General features: G+C 36.9%; 1 protein-coding gene across 1 annotated transcript in view; it reads right to left on the bottom strand.

Moving 5' to 3' along the window:
* The window catches only part of ARSB (arylsulfatase B), a 67,054-nt gene that overhangs the window by 13,585 nt on the left and 37,500 nt on the right, over positions 1 to 15,969 (bottom strand). The window contains exon 6 of the mRNA XM_068667106.1: positions 10,427 to 10,497. Within this exon, the coding sequence (XP_068523207.1) occupies positions 10,427 to 10,497 (71 nt within the window). The remainder of the gene's footprint in view (positions 1 to 10,426; positions 10,498 to 15,969) is intronic.

Below are 15,969 nucleotides of genomic sequence, written 5' to 3'. Positions count from 1 at the left end.
CTGTTCTCCCACGTGCCTGGTGACAGGACGAGGGGGAATGGGCTGAAGTTGCAGCGGGGAGGTTTAGGTTGGATGTTAGGAAAAACTTCTTTACTGAAAGGGTTGTGAGGCATTGGAATGGGCTGCCCAGGGAAGTGGTGGAGTCACCATCCCTGGAGGTCTTTAAAAGATGTTTAGATGTAGAGCTGAGTGATATGGTTTAGTGGAGGACTTGTTGGTGTTAGGTCAGAGGTTGGACTAGGTGATCTTGGAGAGAAACGCAGATATTCCCCATGCATTTACAAAAGAAAGCAGAGGGGAAGATAGAGTATTTCTTCCCTATTGCTACAGACACATGAAAAGTCTTAGATAAAAGCAGATAAGGATTCCTCAGGCAAAATCCTTGTTATGCTCAAGGTCTGGAACAAATGTTTCCCAACAGAAGGACTCCTATGCTATGCTGATCTACATTGCCCTGCAAAGCAGCACAAGGATATCAGAATTCTGTCTTAAGTGATAACATTTGATGAAGGATCTGTACCTCCCCCTGCAGTACATATATATACATATATATTAAAAAAAAAAAAAAAGCACTTTTACTTTCTCACACAGATGAAGTAAATTCATTTTTGCCAAGATAGGCCTACATTTCAAGGCCTACATTTTTTCCTTTGTGTTTATAATAAATAAAAGAAATAAAATATTTTACAGTGTTTCTAAATGATAACTCAAAAGTCTATAGCCCTTTGAAAGTGATCACAGAATCACTGAATAGCTGAGGTTGGCAGGGACCTCTGGAGGTCACCTGGTCCAGCCTCCTTGCTGAAACAGGGAAACCTAGACCTCATCCAAGTGTTTTTTGTGTATGTCCAAGGAGAGAGACTCCACGGTGTCTCTGAGCAACCTATCCCAGTGTGCAGTCACCCACACAGAAGTGCTTCCTGAGGGAAGAAACAAGGGAACCTCCTGTATTATGGTGTGTGCCCATTGCCTCTTGTTGTGGCAGTGGACACCACTAAAAACTGTCACTCTTTTTTTCTTTGCAACCTCCCTTCAGGTACTTATAGACACCAATGAGATCCCCCCGAGTCTCCTCTTCTCTATGTTATGCTGTCCCAGTGATAATTTTCCCCAGCACAAGAAGGACATAGACCTATAAAACAAGTCTGGAGAAGGGACATGAAGATGATCAAGGGGCTGGAGTACCTCTTCTGTGAAGAAAAAGTGAGAGAATTGGGAATGTTTATTCAGCCTAGAGAAGAGAAGACTCTGGGAAGACATCATTACAGCCTTTCAGTACTTAAAGGGAGCCTACAGGAGAGCCGGAGAGGGATTCCTTGTCGGGCACTGTAGTGATAGAACAAGGAGCAATGGTTTAAAACTAAAATAGAGTAAGTTTAGACTAGATATAAGGAAGAAATTCTTCACTATGAAGGTGGTGAGGCACAGAGAAGCTGTGGATGCCTCATCCCTGGAAATGCTCAAGGCCAGGCTGGATGGGGCTTTGGGCAACCTGGGAGGTGGGAGGTGTTGCTGCCCATGGCAGGGGGATTGGAATTAGATGATCTTTAGGTCCCTTCCAACCCAAACCATTCTGTAATTCTATGATAATGCCCTCAGTAACATGCTTTAACTTTTGGTTAGCCCTGAAGAAGGCAGGCAGTTGGACTAGATAATCTTTGAGGGTACCTTCCAACTGAAGTATTCCATTCTATTCTTTTAAAGTTGCACATGTGTTTGTAGGCATGATGCCGTAATTAACAGACTGCTTGTGAATGTCCATGAGAAACATGAAAGTGTGTTACAAAGAGAGACAAGCCTGCCGTGGTCATTTTGAAATGCAGATGGCTCTGTGGGCTAACAAGGCCTTTGCATATATATACTTTTAATTGACTTCTTTTTTTTTGAACTGTGATGTATGGAGCAATTATTTCATCTCAACAAGGAAACTGCAAATGTCAAGGGCTCCTCCAACCTATACTGTGACAATGAATTACTGAAGAAATAACGTTTTTTGCTACTTCACTGAGGAAAGACATTTGGTGACCTTTTGCTGCTTTATAGCAATAATGAGTTTTCTACAAAACTCTGTCTTTCTTTTATGTTATTAAAATAAAAGCATTTGAGGAATAGCCATGACCTTAACCTTGGAAGAATTAATAGAATACTGATCTTGAAGAAACAGCTGAGGCCTGAGACACTAAAACCTCCTAATGTCATGTTGATGAGGCATAAGTCTGTGCCATAGACAAACTCATACAGTGAAGTTCACCTGCCTTAATTCACTTACTCGAACCCTGTGCACATACAGATTCAAACTCACCTATTATCCCTTCTAATTTCAGTTTTCAGTTTTCTCATGGCAATGTTTTATTCCAAATAAAAGATTTTTATGAGAATATCATGCTCAGTCTCTTACCTTTCAAAATGTGTACCCTTCTAAACTTAATTCCAACAGTAGTAAGCATATTAAAATATTCTTGGTCTTGTTTAAAAGTATTCTTCACCCCGATCCTTACAACAGATTAAGATTATATCTTAAAAACCCACTAGACAAAGAATTGAGTACAATCCAGAATTACTAATGGCAGCAAAAAGTCCCCACTTGCATCAGGAGAGTGAAGCATTTATCCACATTATTACATTATTATACAATTACACAATAATTAAAAAAAAAAAAAAAAAGGAAAAAAAGAAAGTTATTCTAAATAATATCAAACTGATTAATACGGCCTATGAGATCAAACATTACAAAATGAGAGACAGTAAAATGAAGTGCTTGACTTTCACTTCCCTTACAAAAATATTTTAAAAGACTATTTTTTCAACATCTTTTTTTTTTCTTTCTTTCTTTCTTTTTTTTTTTTTTTTCCCTCTCAGAAAACAGATTTGAGCTGATTGGAATAGTATTTATGAATTGCTGAAGACATCAAAGGTCATCTTGAGATGGTGTTCTATGTGAAACATAAAACCCACTTATGTAACTGAAAGATAGCAATGGTCATGGTAAAGAAAACTGAACAGAGTCTGTAATCTGACTCTAACATCCTGTGTACAATTAAAACTTTACAGATTTCCAGCTCAGAGATATTTCATTTGAAAAATGCAATCCATTTATATCAAGAGCTACATAATGTAGCTAGTGTTATGTTCTAGTAGCTATAGGATATAATAAAGCATAAAAAAGAAGCAGTAACAAGGGATTTCTGAATTCTAATCATGGTACTGGCACTAGACACTTTATCAAGTAACTTAAAATTTCTAAATTCTAAAAGAGATTATCTACATTCCCAAGGAAACATGGGGATAAGCATGAGATTCTCTAAAAGTGCAATAACCTTACACTTAGTATTGAATACTATGACGGATGGCTCACATCCAGATGCAGGAGGGCTAAGAGCCAAAGCAATGTATAACCGTAGACCAAGCTTCCCAAGCTATATCCCCGCAAAAGCTACATCCCCAGAAACTTCAGATAGCCAACAGGCAAAGGGAAAGAACTGCATATCTGTGATCTGCACAGCAGTAGAACTGTCTAGAACTATTGGCCTCCCATCAGGGAGTGGAGTTGAGTTCTATCCAAAACTGTCAGACCAGCATGAAAGCACCACGTGAAGTGGTTGAGTGCCATGCACAGCTCCAAGGTCACTTATTGGCAACTCCTGCCTTATGCATATACATGGGGTCATTTGAATTTATGATTTACTTGTAATGAAAAGATGACAGATTCCAGATGGTCAGCACACGGACTATTTAATTTTGCAGAGAAATGGAAATTCAGAGAAGCAAACAAGGTATCTTTTTCCTCATTCTTGATCACTTTCCCATTCCAGCTGTCATGATGTCAACTCAGTCATGTAATGCTACCAGTAGCTTTCTTCACATTTTGATTCTCCAGGAGTGGATTCTGGGTCTTAGCCTGGCATAGACTTGGAGCACTTTAATACTCTTCATAGCCCAGAGAGCACATGCAGGCATGCATACCTATGTCTATTGTATACTTCATCTGCTACTGAATAACTCCATTACGAGGGATTTTTTTTATTATTTTTTCCCAGTAATTCTAAAGCAGCTAGATCATCAGTAATAAAACTGGGGAAGAAATCACTTCTGGCCTGCTAAGTCCTAGGAATCATCTTTCACCTGGGCACAATAAGTAATAAATGGGGCCTAAAGGAGCCTAGAATGTCTATTCCTTAATCAAGATGAATCATTTTGGTATATGTATGGATATAATATATAATGCTGTAGCCATTATAATGCTATTTTAATGCCCATGAATGATACATCAGTCCCAGAAACAAAATGGTTTCTCTGTTGTAATAAATCATATGTTCATTCGGCACAGAGCAGATTTAGCCCCTTATAAGCAATCATTTATTTTGGCAATTAATAGTGCAATATATGAGGTAATGCCTTTTTTCAAATGTCAAGGAGAGCAATGTAAAGTCTTATTTGCATTGAGAAAATTAATCAAAGCTTGGAGAAAAATCACAAAATGTTTTTACAAGTTCTCTGTATTGGATGTCTGCCTCTATGAATAGATATCTTCAAAATAAATTAACTACAATTAGTAGCATACAGTTTTATTATGCCTTTGAAGTTTTAGTTTATGGTTGAGCCTGGAATTTTAAATGAAGGCAAAGTTTTTTCAGCCTGAAACAGCCCCACCCAACAACATATTTATTTTGAATACACCTTTGAAATTTAAAGAAATTTGGATTATTTTTTTTTAAGAGAAAGTGATTCTACTTGTCATCTTCAAGATTTTGTACAATTCACTAACTTAATTTATAAATTTAGCAAGTCAGATTAAAAAATTATACAGTATGTACTGACAGCTTCTGATTAACAACTATGAAATAAAGGGTACATTTTCTTTCACCATGTCATTTAGCTCTGATTCTCAAAATAAAATTGCCTTCTGTGGGATATAAAGTTTCTATACTGCTTCAAGACAGACCATCTAGCAACAACGGTGTGGTCAGAAATATGTTTGGTTTAGCAGTTAGGGGAATTTAGATTTAAATCCAGTTGGTTTTTAATTTAGCTGAATCACCAAAACTTGATGAAATGCCATAAGACTGTCTAAAAGAAAGCAGATCTTTCACAATGGAAGAGCTGACGTCACCCTTACAGCTGCCAAACCATCAACAACTTGGCCTTTTTTCTTTAAAGACAAAGTCACAAAAATGGGGCAAAACCTTTTTTTTTCCTTCCAACAAATGTAAATCAGTTTTTGATTTTTGCAACTTTTCAGTTATTTTACACATTTTATTTGAGCTTTCTTAACCTGTACATTACAGAGAAAATGATACTGTTTCAGCATGATTCTAGCTTTCTGTTTTTAATTTTCTTAATTTCCTACGAAACTCTTAACAGAAAACGTGACTGTTTCAGACAGAAATCTGGAAGACTGTAGGTCTTTTCATACCAATGACCTGCTTTTACAGAATTGCAAATTCTATAATAAATTACAAGCCTACACTGAGATCAAGTGATTGAGACATGTATTCATCGTTAAAAATAAATAAATAAAATCAAGAGGGAGATGAAGAAAGAACCAATGACAAAAATAATGGCTTTTAGCAAGGAGAGAAAAGAGCAATTGCCTGGAGGAGCCCAGGTCCATCTCCATCTGCAAAGCTCACCAGACTGGTTTAGCATAGCCAGGTCCAACAAGAGGGTGCGGCCCACATGCTTTCCCCTGGGGGCTCTGGCTCCAGGAGCAGCCAGCCAGCACTAGTAGGGTTGGCTCTCTCTCTGCCTCTCCACTTCCAACTGCACAGCCATCCTCACCCCCGCCTTGCTCTGGCATCCATCAGTACCTTCAATGAGCCAGTTCAACCCAACTGACAGAAGAAAACCATCTGTTCCCCACCCCAGGCTAGCAAGTTAAATCAGTCTGTGGAGGCACCTGAGGAGTACCAGAAGAGATACAAATCAAGCATCAGGATCATGTGGCTGGGAAAGGGGAAGGGAGAAAGTGAAGTATTTCCCCAACAGAAACTTGCTGAATCACTTCATCCGTTATTATGAAACAGAAACCTCAGAGTCTAATTTCAGCGCCACCAACAGAATCAGTCTCACCTGTCCCTGGAAATTCCTTCTTGTCCCTTCCTTTGTGCCAAAATGAGCATTTTATTATATATCCAATAAAAAGAAAAAAAATGCTTAATAAAATCTGTATCAGTGTCGTGATTTGGTTCATACACAGAGGGATTTACAAGGTCCATACAAGAGGGAGGCAGGATTTCCTCTTTGGTAGGAGGCAGCATCAAACTATGCTAGTTTAAGCTCCATGAAACTACTGCCTCTGGCTGAGGTTCCCTGGTGGCCTGAGCTGATCTGGTGGCCATGTCCTGTGGCCACTGCCTGCATCTGCCACCAACCACACACTCCCATGTGCTCCTAGTCAGACAGCTACAAGGGAAGTTGATTCAGCTGGCTGGTTTGGTACAAATCTTTCCTCCTCTTCCACCCCACCCATGCCCCAAGACAGTTTGAAGGCTGATCTGGCAGAAGACTCATCTTGTTGCCATATGATTTCCAGATCCAGCAAAAGGGAATCAGAAAAGGATGGAATAATAAGAGAGGTTCTCCATTTTGGCAATGAATCACCACCACACTTGCCTCACTACAAAGACCGCAACACCATCATACCCTACCAGTACATTTTTTTGAGATTCCACCCCAGTTTTTCACTCCACCTCCTGTTAAAACACCAGATTTTACGGTCCACATTGTAAAACAGATCCATTCAGAGAGAAAAGATTATTTTTAACCCTGATCATTCAGCTGGGCTGCCACAGGTCAGATGTAGCCTGAAGGCAAAGTCTGCAGTCAGGAACAGAAACTGTTTTTAACACTGAGGATGACAAATGAGAAATTACAGTTTAAAACACTGCAATATGTTTTAGACCACTCCAGAGGTTTATAGTAGAATGAAGAAAGTCTGCCTCAGAGACAGAAGGCGATTATTTGAAAGAAACAGTAAAATAAGACCTGTCAGCATTGTTTTGTAAAATAGAACTGCAGACAAACTAGATTACAGTGTTTTGTCTCTCATGTTGTTTAATATTAACAACAGGAGTGAAGTACAGTACTATGATACATGGCTACTTTAAGGCTATTGTATTGACTACCAGACACAAGCTCCTGAAGAAAGGCAAGATACTCATCAATAGATTAATCAGAGCTCCTACAGCAACCATAGATGATGGCAAGATGTTCGGTACCAGCACCGAGCCTAAGAATTTGAGAAGCTGTATGTTACTACTCCATGAGCAGCACACTCATGGAGTCAAGGTCAAGGTTAGTTCTAACAGACCACAGCAGCAAAGATTTAGTTAGCTCTGTAATTAAGATAGTATTCCCAACATTAAATTTAATACTCTGTTGAATACCTTGTTGTAACACGTGAGTTAATAGTAAATTAATTATGTCCTCTGCACAAAATCTTCCCTGAAAAAAAAAAAAAGCTTATATAGGCATTAAAAATCTGAACAGAACAAATTCAGTTTTCCTATTTCAGTCAAAAAAATCTGTGAATTACATTAGACATCCCATGATTCATGCTAGTAAAATATATATACTATCAGCTTATTTGGAGATGAAGATAGATGAATCAATTACATAATATATACTGAAAGAATGCATACGTTATATGCAAGAGCAGTCAAGGATTAAGGAGCACTGAACATGCAATGAGCACAATAGAACAATAATTCAGTTCCCTATGTGTGCATAACTACAGCAATAATCAGAACTCTCTTGATTATCCCCAACCTCCTGAAATTTTTTTTGATTATGTTTATTAGTAACTTGAGATTTAACTTCCTCTTCCACAGTACTCTGCAGGCCCAAAGGTTTAGCTAGTCTGTATCTTCTAGTCATTATTTTACCTTTTACTTCAATTTCTACAAAAAATAAAAGAAAATATTAGCATGATTTAAATACTTCATCTGATGCAAGAACCAGAAGGATTATTAAGGTGAAATAATATTTTAAGTGGACTTAAGAAGGGCAAGGTGGACACAAAGAAGGCCAAAGACTACTGTCATAATACTCAGCATAGGAGGTGAGAAAGAACCAAGCAAAACAAACTTACATACATGCTAGCACTATAGGCAAAAGAATATTTTTATCTCAAAAAAAGTTAGGGCAAGGAAATAACAAACAGTCAAGGAAAGAGCAACACTCAAGAATGACACATGTTTTATCACCTTGGTGATAAAAGACTATGTATGTGCAATTAATTTTAAAATGCTTTTTAAAAACATGCAGAGAGGCATATTGCCAAAAAAAATGAAAGACCTATATACGTCGTCCTTTGAGTCTCCCTCATCTATCCATAATGGAGATGCCAATATCATTACTCCGGATCTTGATTCTCAACTAGTTATCCAATTCATACAAATAAAACCCAGACATAAGAAGAAATAGGCTGAGTTACATACATACAGTTATTCCTAACAACTCATATTGCAACATGGTTATTTTAATCCTCATATGACAAAGCATAATTTCACTATACTATTCAAAAACAGCATCATGAACACCATGATTCACCCTACCAAAGACAAAGCTATTCCTAATTCCAGTTAATAAATTGAGCACATTGTAACAATTCAAGTACAAGAAAAGATGGATTTTTTTCCCCAGCATTGAACTATAAATTGATTTGTTGTTACAATACAAACTGTACATTAATAAAAAGAATGGTGATGTGAAAAAGTAAAGTTTTATATATGTTTTGTCATATATAACAGGGATGTATTTTGTCAAATGTATCAATAATACAATTATCTACTTTCATATTTTTTAAGAATGGTATTATAAAATAAAAAATTAGGAAAAATGTAATGGATACTAACTTAGACGTCCTCTCTGCCTGTTCTTGACCAAAAGTGCTATTAAGGGAGAAGCCGAAACAGGTGGCACAAAGTATCTTGCCAAAGTTTAAGACCTTTACTGAGAAGAAAAAGGAAAACCATATATGGCACATAAGGACTTGCAGGTAAAGATTGAGATTTTTGGTTTTCATTACTATAGTTTCAAAGGTATATAAAAATAATGGGAGTTTACAGGTACACATACCGCTCCCTCCATTCATGGTGGCTAAAGGTCACATCTCCTCTAGAATAAAGTTTCCCTTACTACACCTTCTGCCCACCTGCCCAGTTCTGTGCCCAAATGCCACACAACACACATGCACACATATAGGAAGGACATGCAAGATGTAGCGTACAGTAAAGGATCATCACATGTGGCTTCACGTAAACAATCCATGAATGTATTTCCTGAGCTTAGGCTCCTGAAAACTTCCTCTTCTCATTCCTCCTCTATTTAAACCAGGAAGTTGGCTATTCAAATGCCTCAGCTGTGCTCAATAATAGCAGCTCCCACATGGAAAAGATGGTCTCTGAAGTATGCTTCAGAATACCACATCAGGGCATAACATTGTACAGGAATGCTACAACTCATTGAGGATTCTTTGAAGGGAAATTGTTGTAGCTACGCCTTAATTCCATCAGTATATAGGAATTATCTGCAGGCAGTGTTGTAGAGCCAACATTAGATGTGCACGATGTTTCTCCTTCTCAGAAAAACATCACAGAATCAGATGTGCATAGCAGAAGGACACCTTACCACTTTCCTTCTTGTTACCGCAGCACAACTAGTATCTGTCGTGCAAGTAACAGATCACTGTCCGTACTGTACTAGTTCATATGCCTGGATTTACTTCTTCATTTAATGAAATACAGAAATGCTATAAAAACACTAGAAAGGATCTGTTCCAATGTTGTGCGTGAAAAAATCTTTGCTTGAAAAGTGTGTAGTCCTTAGCAAACTAATAATGTTGAATCATAAAACAGATGGTTTTCAAAGAGCTATGGAATTGGCAAAGTTAAGCTCTAATTCATGTGATTATGGCACTAAAGATCCAACTTGTATGATTATGGAACAAAAGCAATCACAAAGCTTGGAACTTCTAATATTCTCACAAACTCAGGTTTTCCATTTTCAAGGTCAATAATACAATCATATTGAATAAACATATCAAGATACGCCAGGCTGAGCAGCTCATTGGGAGCTACCTGCCAACCTGGAACACTGAAGACAGGATTTGGTGGTTTGTTTTGGCTGTGTGCCTCCCCATGCACCTCAGGCACATGGCTGCTCCTCAACAATTCCATGTCCCAAAGTACTTTATTCATTACTCGGCAGTGCTTCAGAGCTCTGCAGAATGGGAAGTGCACATTGGTCATAATTCAGTAAGGACTTAAGAGTAGCTGCAGGATGATGTTTCAGTATTTTAGAACTAAAATCTTTACCTAAAAGTAGAAGGCATCCTACTTTATTTTGTTTCACCTAGAAGGAAATACAAGGAGTGATAGGAAGATAAACTGTGCATTTAACAAGTCTTTATCAGTAGCATACTCACATGGGTAATCATCCACAAACAGGGGGTCAATGTTATGAAGCAGTTCCACTCTGGGGGAAGGTCTTCCTTCACTAGGAGAAATTTCAAAAGGAAAGATAAATTTCATTAAGATTCTGTGATTTTTTTTTTGACATCCTAATATAGAATTCATATCCATAAACTAATTGCTAACAACTTTAATCTGAATGTTATTTTCTAGCCCAGTAGCAACAGCTTTTGCCCCTACCTATTTTCCCTGACTTCACTGCTGTTTACTGGGATTATTCATAATTTTACAGAGCACAGAGCTGATCCTACCAAAATGGGAAAAAAAAAAAAAAAAAAAAAAAAAAAGATTTAATTATTACTTACTTTAAAAATCGAATTTAGCAGCATTAAGATGGCATTTTAGACTTGTCCTGCTCTCTGCATACCTAAACAAGAATCATCACTCTAGAGCGCTGAAAGCATTTTGGCTGGCTGCCTCAAAAAACATTATGGGAATTGGTTACCCCTCAAAAAAAAAAAAAAAAAAAAAAAAAAAAAGAGAGAAAGCTCTATCTTTTGTAGTGATGTCACAAAGATTATTCAGATACCTTGAACCAACCTTCTTACCTTCTTAAAAAAAAATAATCTGTCTTTCTATTGACTACACAGGGGTGGTACAGAATCAGTCTCCTAACTTATCAATAAACTTTCTGAATTAAATAGATCCCAGTACTAAAAGAAAGTCAGTAAAATAAATTCATTCCTTATAAAGGGCAACATGTGTAAAAGAAAGAACATTGACTCCATCATGATAAATATTATTTAACAGTTAATTTAAACATACAGTTTCAGAAACTTCCAAATAATTTATGTTTTTCTCTTTCTGTTAAAGACCTTCATTGTAGTACTCTAAAAGAGTCACCCTACGCCACTAAATCACTTAGCATTAAGAATAAAAAACAGCTAACATAAAACTTAATGGACATCTAGTAGAAACCAAAAATGGCTGTTATTTTAGTATATAATTTTTGAAGAAATGCTTTAGAATTAAACAATATTTACACATAATATAGAAGCTTCAGTATTAACTGATTAAAATTAATATTGTTCTATTTCTAGAACCATTTCTGGACTTTATACATTTTGATTAAATATAAAATTAATAAGAAGGATCAGATGAAAGATTAAAATAACTTAGATCATACAACCTTGCAATTAATATAAAGTACAATAATTAACCTATAGGTTAATTGGTGGTCACACTCCTAACTAACTGTTAGGAGTGGTTACACTCCAAACTATGGAGTGCGCAGCCTTAACAAAATCTAATATACCTGTACTACTGCCTCTAGATGGTCCAGTTACAGTTATGGTCAAACTTGCCTTTTCCCATGCGTTAATAGGTAACAATAACATGAACCAATTGCACATATTAAAGTAGGATGTGAATTTAAAGTATGCAGCTGACTCTGTAGTGACTGCTTGGACAGATATTCTTACCTTTCTGTCCAATTTTTCCAGTACTCTGTCAAAGGAAGTCAAACACTAGAACTATGCTAAGTAGTAAAGTACCTTCCACCAGTGTAATCTACAGAACAAAAAAGTACCTTACTTCTAGGTGCTATTTATACATCCAATATTCACACACTATGAGATTAGGCCTCAAAAAGTCAGAACTGAGAATATTGACAATACTAGAGCCTACTATTATTACTATCATATATCATAGATAGTTTCCTTTTATGGCTTTTAATCTGTAGGTTGGATGCTGTACAGTAAATGTGGCTATGAATGTTATTGCATAGCAGGTAGAACAAAAGATAAAAATTATACGTGAATTCATTTAAGTTTTTCATGTTGCAGTGGTCCTTTATATTGAATTTATTTATTTATTTATGGGATAGAATATTAATATTAGTAACTTGGTAATACCATTTATATATAGCCATGAGATATACTCCCTGAGGCTTACCACAATAAGCTCTGTAGTACTGTTAACTGGTAATGAACTGCTTGTTCAGTTTTGGTGTTATTTCCGTAATTCTGTTGCACACAAAAATGGAGGTTTATAGTCACTACTTATTATTCACAAAACAATAGCCAGAGAGGAGAAGGCAGAACTGCACATTAAAGAAAGTGGCTGGCTGATAAGAAAAAAAAATGACATCAGGAAGGCAGAAAAAAAGTCATGAAGAAAACCAGTAGAGAATTCAACCTTGCAGCAGAGTTCCCTTTCTCTATGCTTAAACACTGTCCTAGTTCCCATTTACGGAGCTCCACAGCTGACCTTAGTGTCCCCTGATGCCCTGCCAAGGATATTATGCATCAGGAATATATTCTAGCTGATGCAACTAGAATAAGATTCTGTAGGATCCCCATTTTAGCAGTTTTCAGCATAACCATATCTAAAAAATATCTGTTTTTAGAATACTTATTTTTAGGCTCCTCCCCCTAAAAATAAGGAAGTTTTTCTTTTGTCTGGGAATTATTCTACCATATTGACTGAATATTTATTTAAGCAGTTAAAAGGTACTGCTTTCCAAAAATTGCTCAATGTAAGAACATATTGATTGGAACATATTGGACTACATTCAGAGATGGTTGCAGAATCAGCTAGTTTATGCTGAGAATGTCAGTCTGTTTTCTGCTTTTTAAAAACATACAGAAAGATCTATTACTCTTTAGTGAACTTGCACAAATCCTCTACATGTGGTCTTTCACTTTTATTGTTGTTAAATAGGCAGAAGGCTTCCTTGGGAAGGAAGACAAGGTTTTTCAGGGTAAATGTGTTTACCTCCCACAGTGTCACTCAGCAAAAGCATTTGCAATACCTTGTATTTCTCTAGGTCATATCTGTACACTTTTATAAAATAATTATATTTCAGATGTTCTGGCAATAATTACTCTAAGCTTTCACTTGCTTTTTTGTGAGCAGTAATGCACACCAAAAATAGAAATGATAATTTTTCCAAACAGGTATTTCATTTCTCAAGTTAGTATAGCCATTTAGTACATAAGAATTCAAGTTGATCTTACTTTATTTCATCCAATCAAATTTGATATGTCCAACATCACAAAAATTAAAAAAAAAAAAATGTAACTTAGCAGGCAAGATGTCTAAGTAAAACTTGAAAGCTTTCACTTGCTAACAAGCTTTGGGGAAATACTATTTTTTTAAACCGCATTTTATCTTGAATCTCTCAGTGGCTACCACACTGATTCATGTCCTTCACCATAACCAGCACCATAATTTTCCATTTTTTTGTTAATGCAAAATTAAACACTTCTTTTGAGCATAGACTTAGTAGATACTCAGTGTTGAAAAATAAAATATATCAAAACAATGGTATCAACCAAGGCAAATTTCTACATAAGGAAACTAATTTTGCCTTATATCACTATTTCAATAAAGTAGCAAGCATCTGGAAAACAGATGTTTCTTAGAAATGCAAATGCCTTTTGAGATACTTGCTTGGAAACATGCACTGCAGTTTAGATTCCTTGATTAGTTGCACTTTAGTATTGTTTTCCATTAATCATTCTTGATATTCTCAATTACTATTTTTGCAAAATAGGTTAGTGATATTACTACCAAATTTTAGATATCATTTCTAATACATACATGGTTTTAGAAGTTCCAGTTATATTGTTGTGTTATGGGTGATAATTCAAGATGCTAGATAAGTGGAATCTACTGTGATTTGTGTAGGACGTTTATTTGAGATTTAAGTTTTAGAGTGGAGAGTTAAAATAAAAGGACATTGCCCATGCTGTAGCACTCGGCAGTGGGTGGGAATGGGAGGGCATCAGGAGCTGAATGTGATGAAAGCTGAGAACCTTTGTTGCAAACTGAAGTGGCACAAGGAATCCCAGGTGGCTGCCCTCTGTGAATTTTGGAATGGTGTGATGGATGTCCAAAAATGTGTGGTTACAGTGATACTATACTAAGTCATTTTAAAAAACAAGCTGGGGACATTAGAAGGAATTGAAATTTAATTTCAAAGGCACTTGGAGGAAGATCAAGTCTAGGAAGTACTGGTTCAAAAATATGATTGAACAGTTTTGCATGGAAGAGCTTTTTTGATGTCCTAGTTTCTTTACTCTAAAGAACTGCAACAGAAAGGCCAAGATTGGTATGAACTGAAAAAGACTGGGAATATCTGCATATGGAGACAACAGCAGGAAACACACAGTACAGGCTTCCAGAATGGCCTGTGTTAATGACACCCAGATTAGCAGGTCATCAAGATCCCAACTTGTAGGCCACTTTCCCAAGACACAGATATCTGGAGATAAAGAACAGTGATGCCTTCTGATGACTCACAGGGGTAGGACAGGACTAACAGTACCAATAAGGGGATAAAAAAGCATAACCAAAACCTGTGCATGGTCAGCAAACAAAGAACACAAATGTGAGAAAGAACTTCATTGCTTTCATTCTTTGACCTCTGCACCACTGCAACAGACCCTGGGCACAAGCATTCTGGGCCCAGCTGTGAGATGGATGGCTTAAGAACCCCCATCTTGGTGCCTAGCCACTGGACCAACTTCTTAGACACACATCTTTTGGTGATTGTGTGTCAGACCATGACAGTGTGAGTGAAACCTGTTCTGTTTCAGTTTCTGTTTAAAATCACATTCTGCTTCTGTTAGGTCTCCCAGTACGTTCAGGGCCTTCCAGTACCTAAAGAAGGCCTACCAGAAAGCTGGAGAGGGAGGGACTCTTGTTCATGGAGTGAAGTGATAGGAGTGATGGGGAAATGGCTTTAAACTAAAAGAGGGTAGATTTATACTAGACATAAAGAAGAAATTCTTTACTCAGAGGCCTGTGAGGCACTGCCAGGGTTGCCCACAGAAGCTGCAGATGCCCCATGCCTGGAAGTGTTTGTTCAAGGCCAGCTTGGATGGGGCTTTGAGCAACCTGGTCCTTGAAAGGGAGGCGTCCCGCCTGTGGCAAGGGGGTGGAATTAGATGGTCTTTAGAGATCTTTCCAACCCCAAACATTCCATGGTTGTATGACTGCAGTGATACAGTTTTGGTACATTACTAGGTCATCAGATCACATTGGAAGGAGCAGACAAGCTTTGAGTTCAAAGGCCCTGTCAAACAGCTTCTAAGTAGCATACAGATTTCAACCCAAGAGAAGAAGTTCAAACAAGGAGAATAAGAATATTGTATTTTTGCAGTTCCAAGCATTGTATAAAAGAAACTACAGGTAGGTAAAAAGCAATGTAGAAGAGGAGATTTTCTTGTCTAAAAGAACCATGTGCTTCTGAACCTATGGTTTTCATGCTATTTGCTCCTAACTGTTAACTTTCTTCTGGTTCTTCAACCAAATTAATCAGAGGAGGTACAAAAGGAGCAGCTGCAGATACATGCGGCTTTCAGCACTTAATACTTAGAAGTATTAAGTATTAATACTTCTTAATATTTAGAAGTATTAAGTGCTGAAAGCTATTAATATTAATACTTAATATTAATCTAATTAGTTCTAATATTAGAACTTAATATCAATATTAATATTAATCAATATTAATTTTAAGTACTAATATTAATCAATGTCATGTTAAAAAAAA

This window comes from Anas acuta, chromosome Z, assembly GCF_963932015.1.
Source record: "Anas acuta chromosome Z, bAnaAcu1.1, whole genome shotgun sequence".
Taxonomy (NCBI): Eukaryota; Metazoa; Chordata; class Aves; order Anseriformes; family Anatidae; genus Anas; species Anas acuta.
Note: the sequence above shows the minus strand (reverse complement) of the source record. Positions and strands in the feature narration are given on the sequence as shown.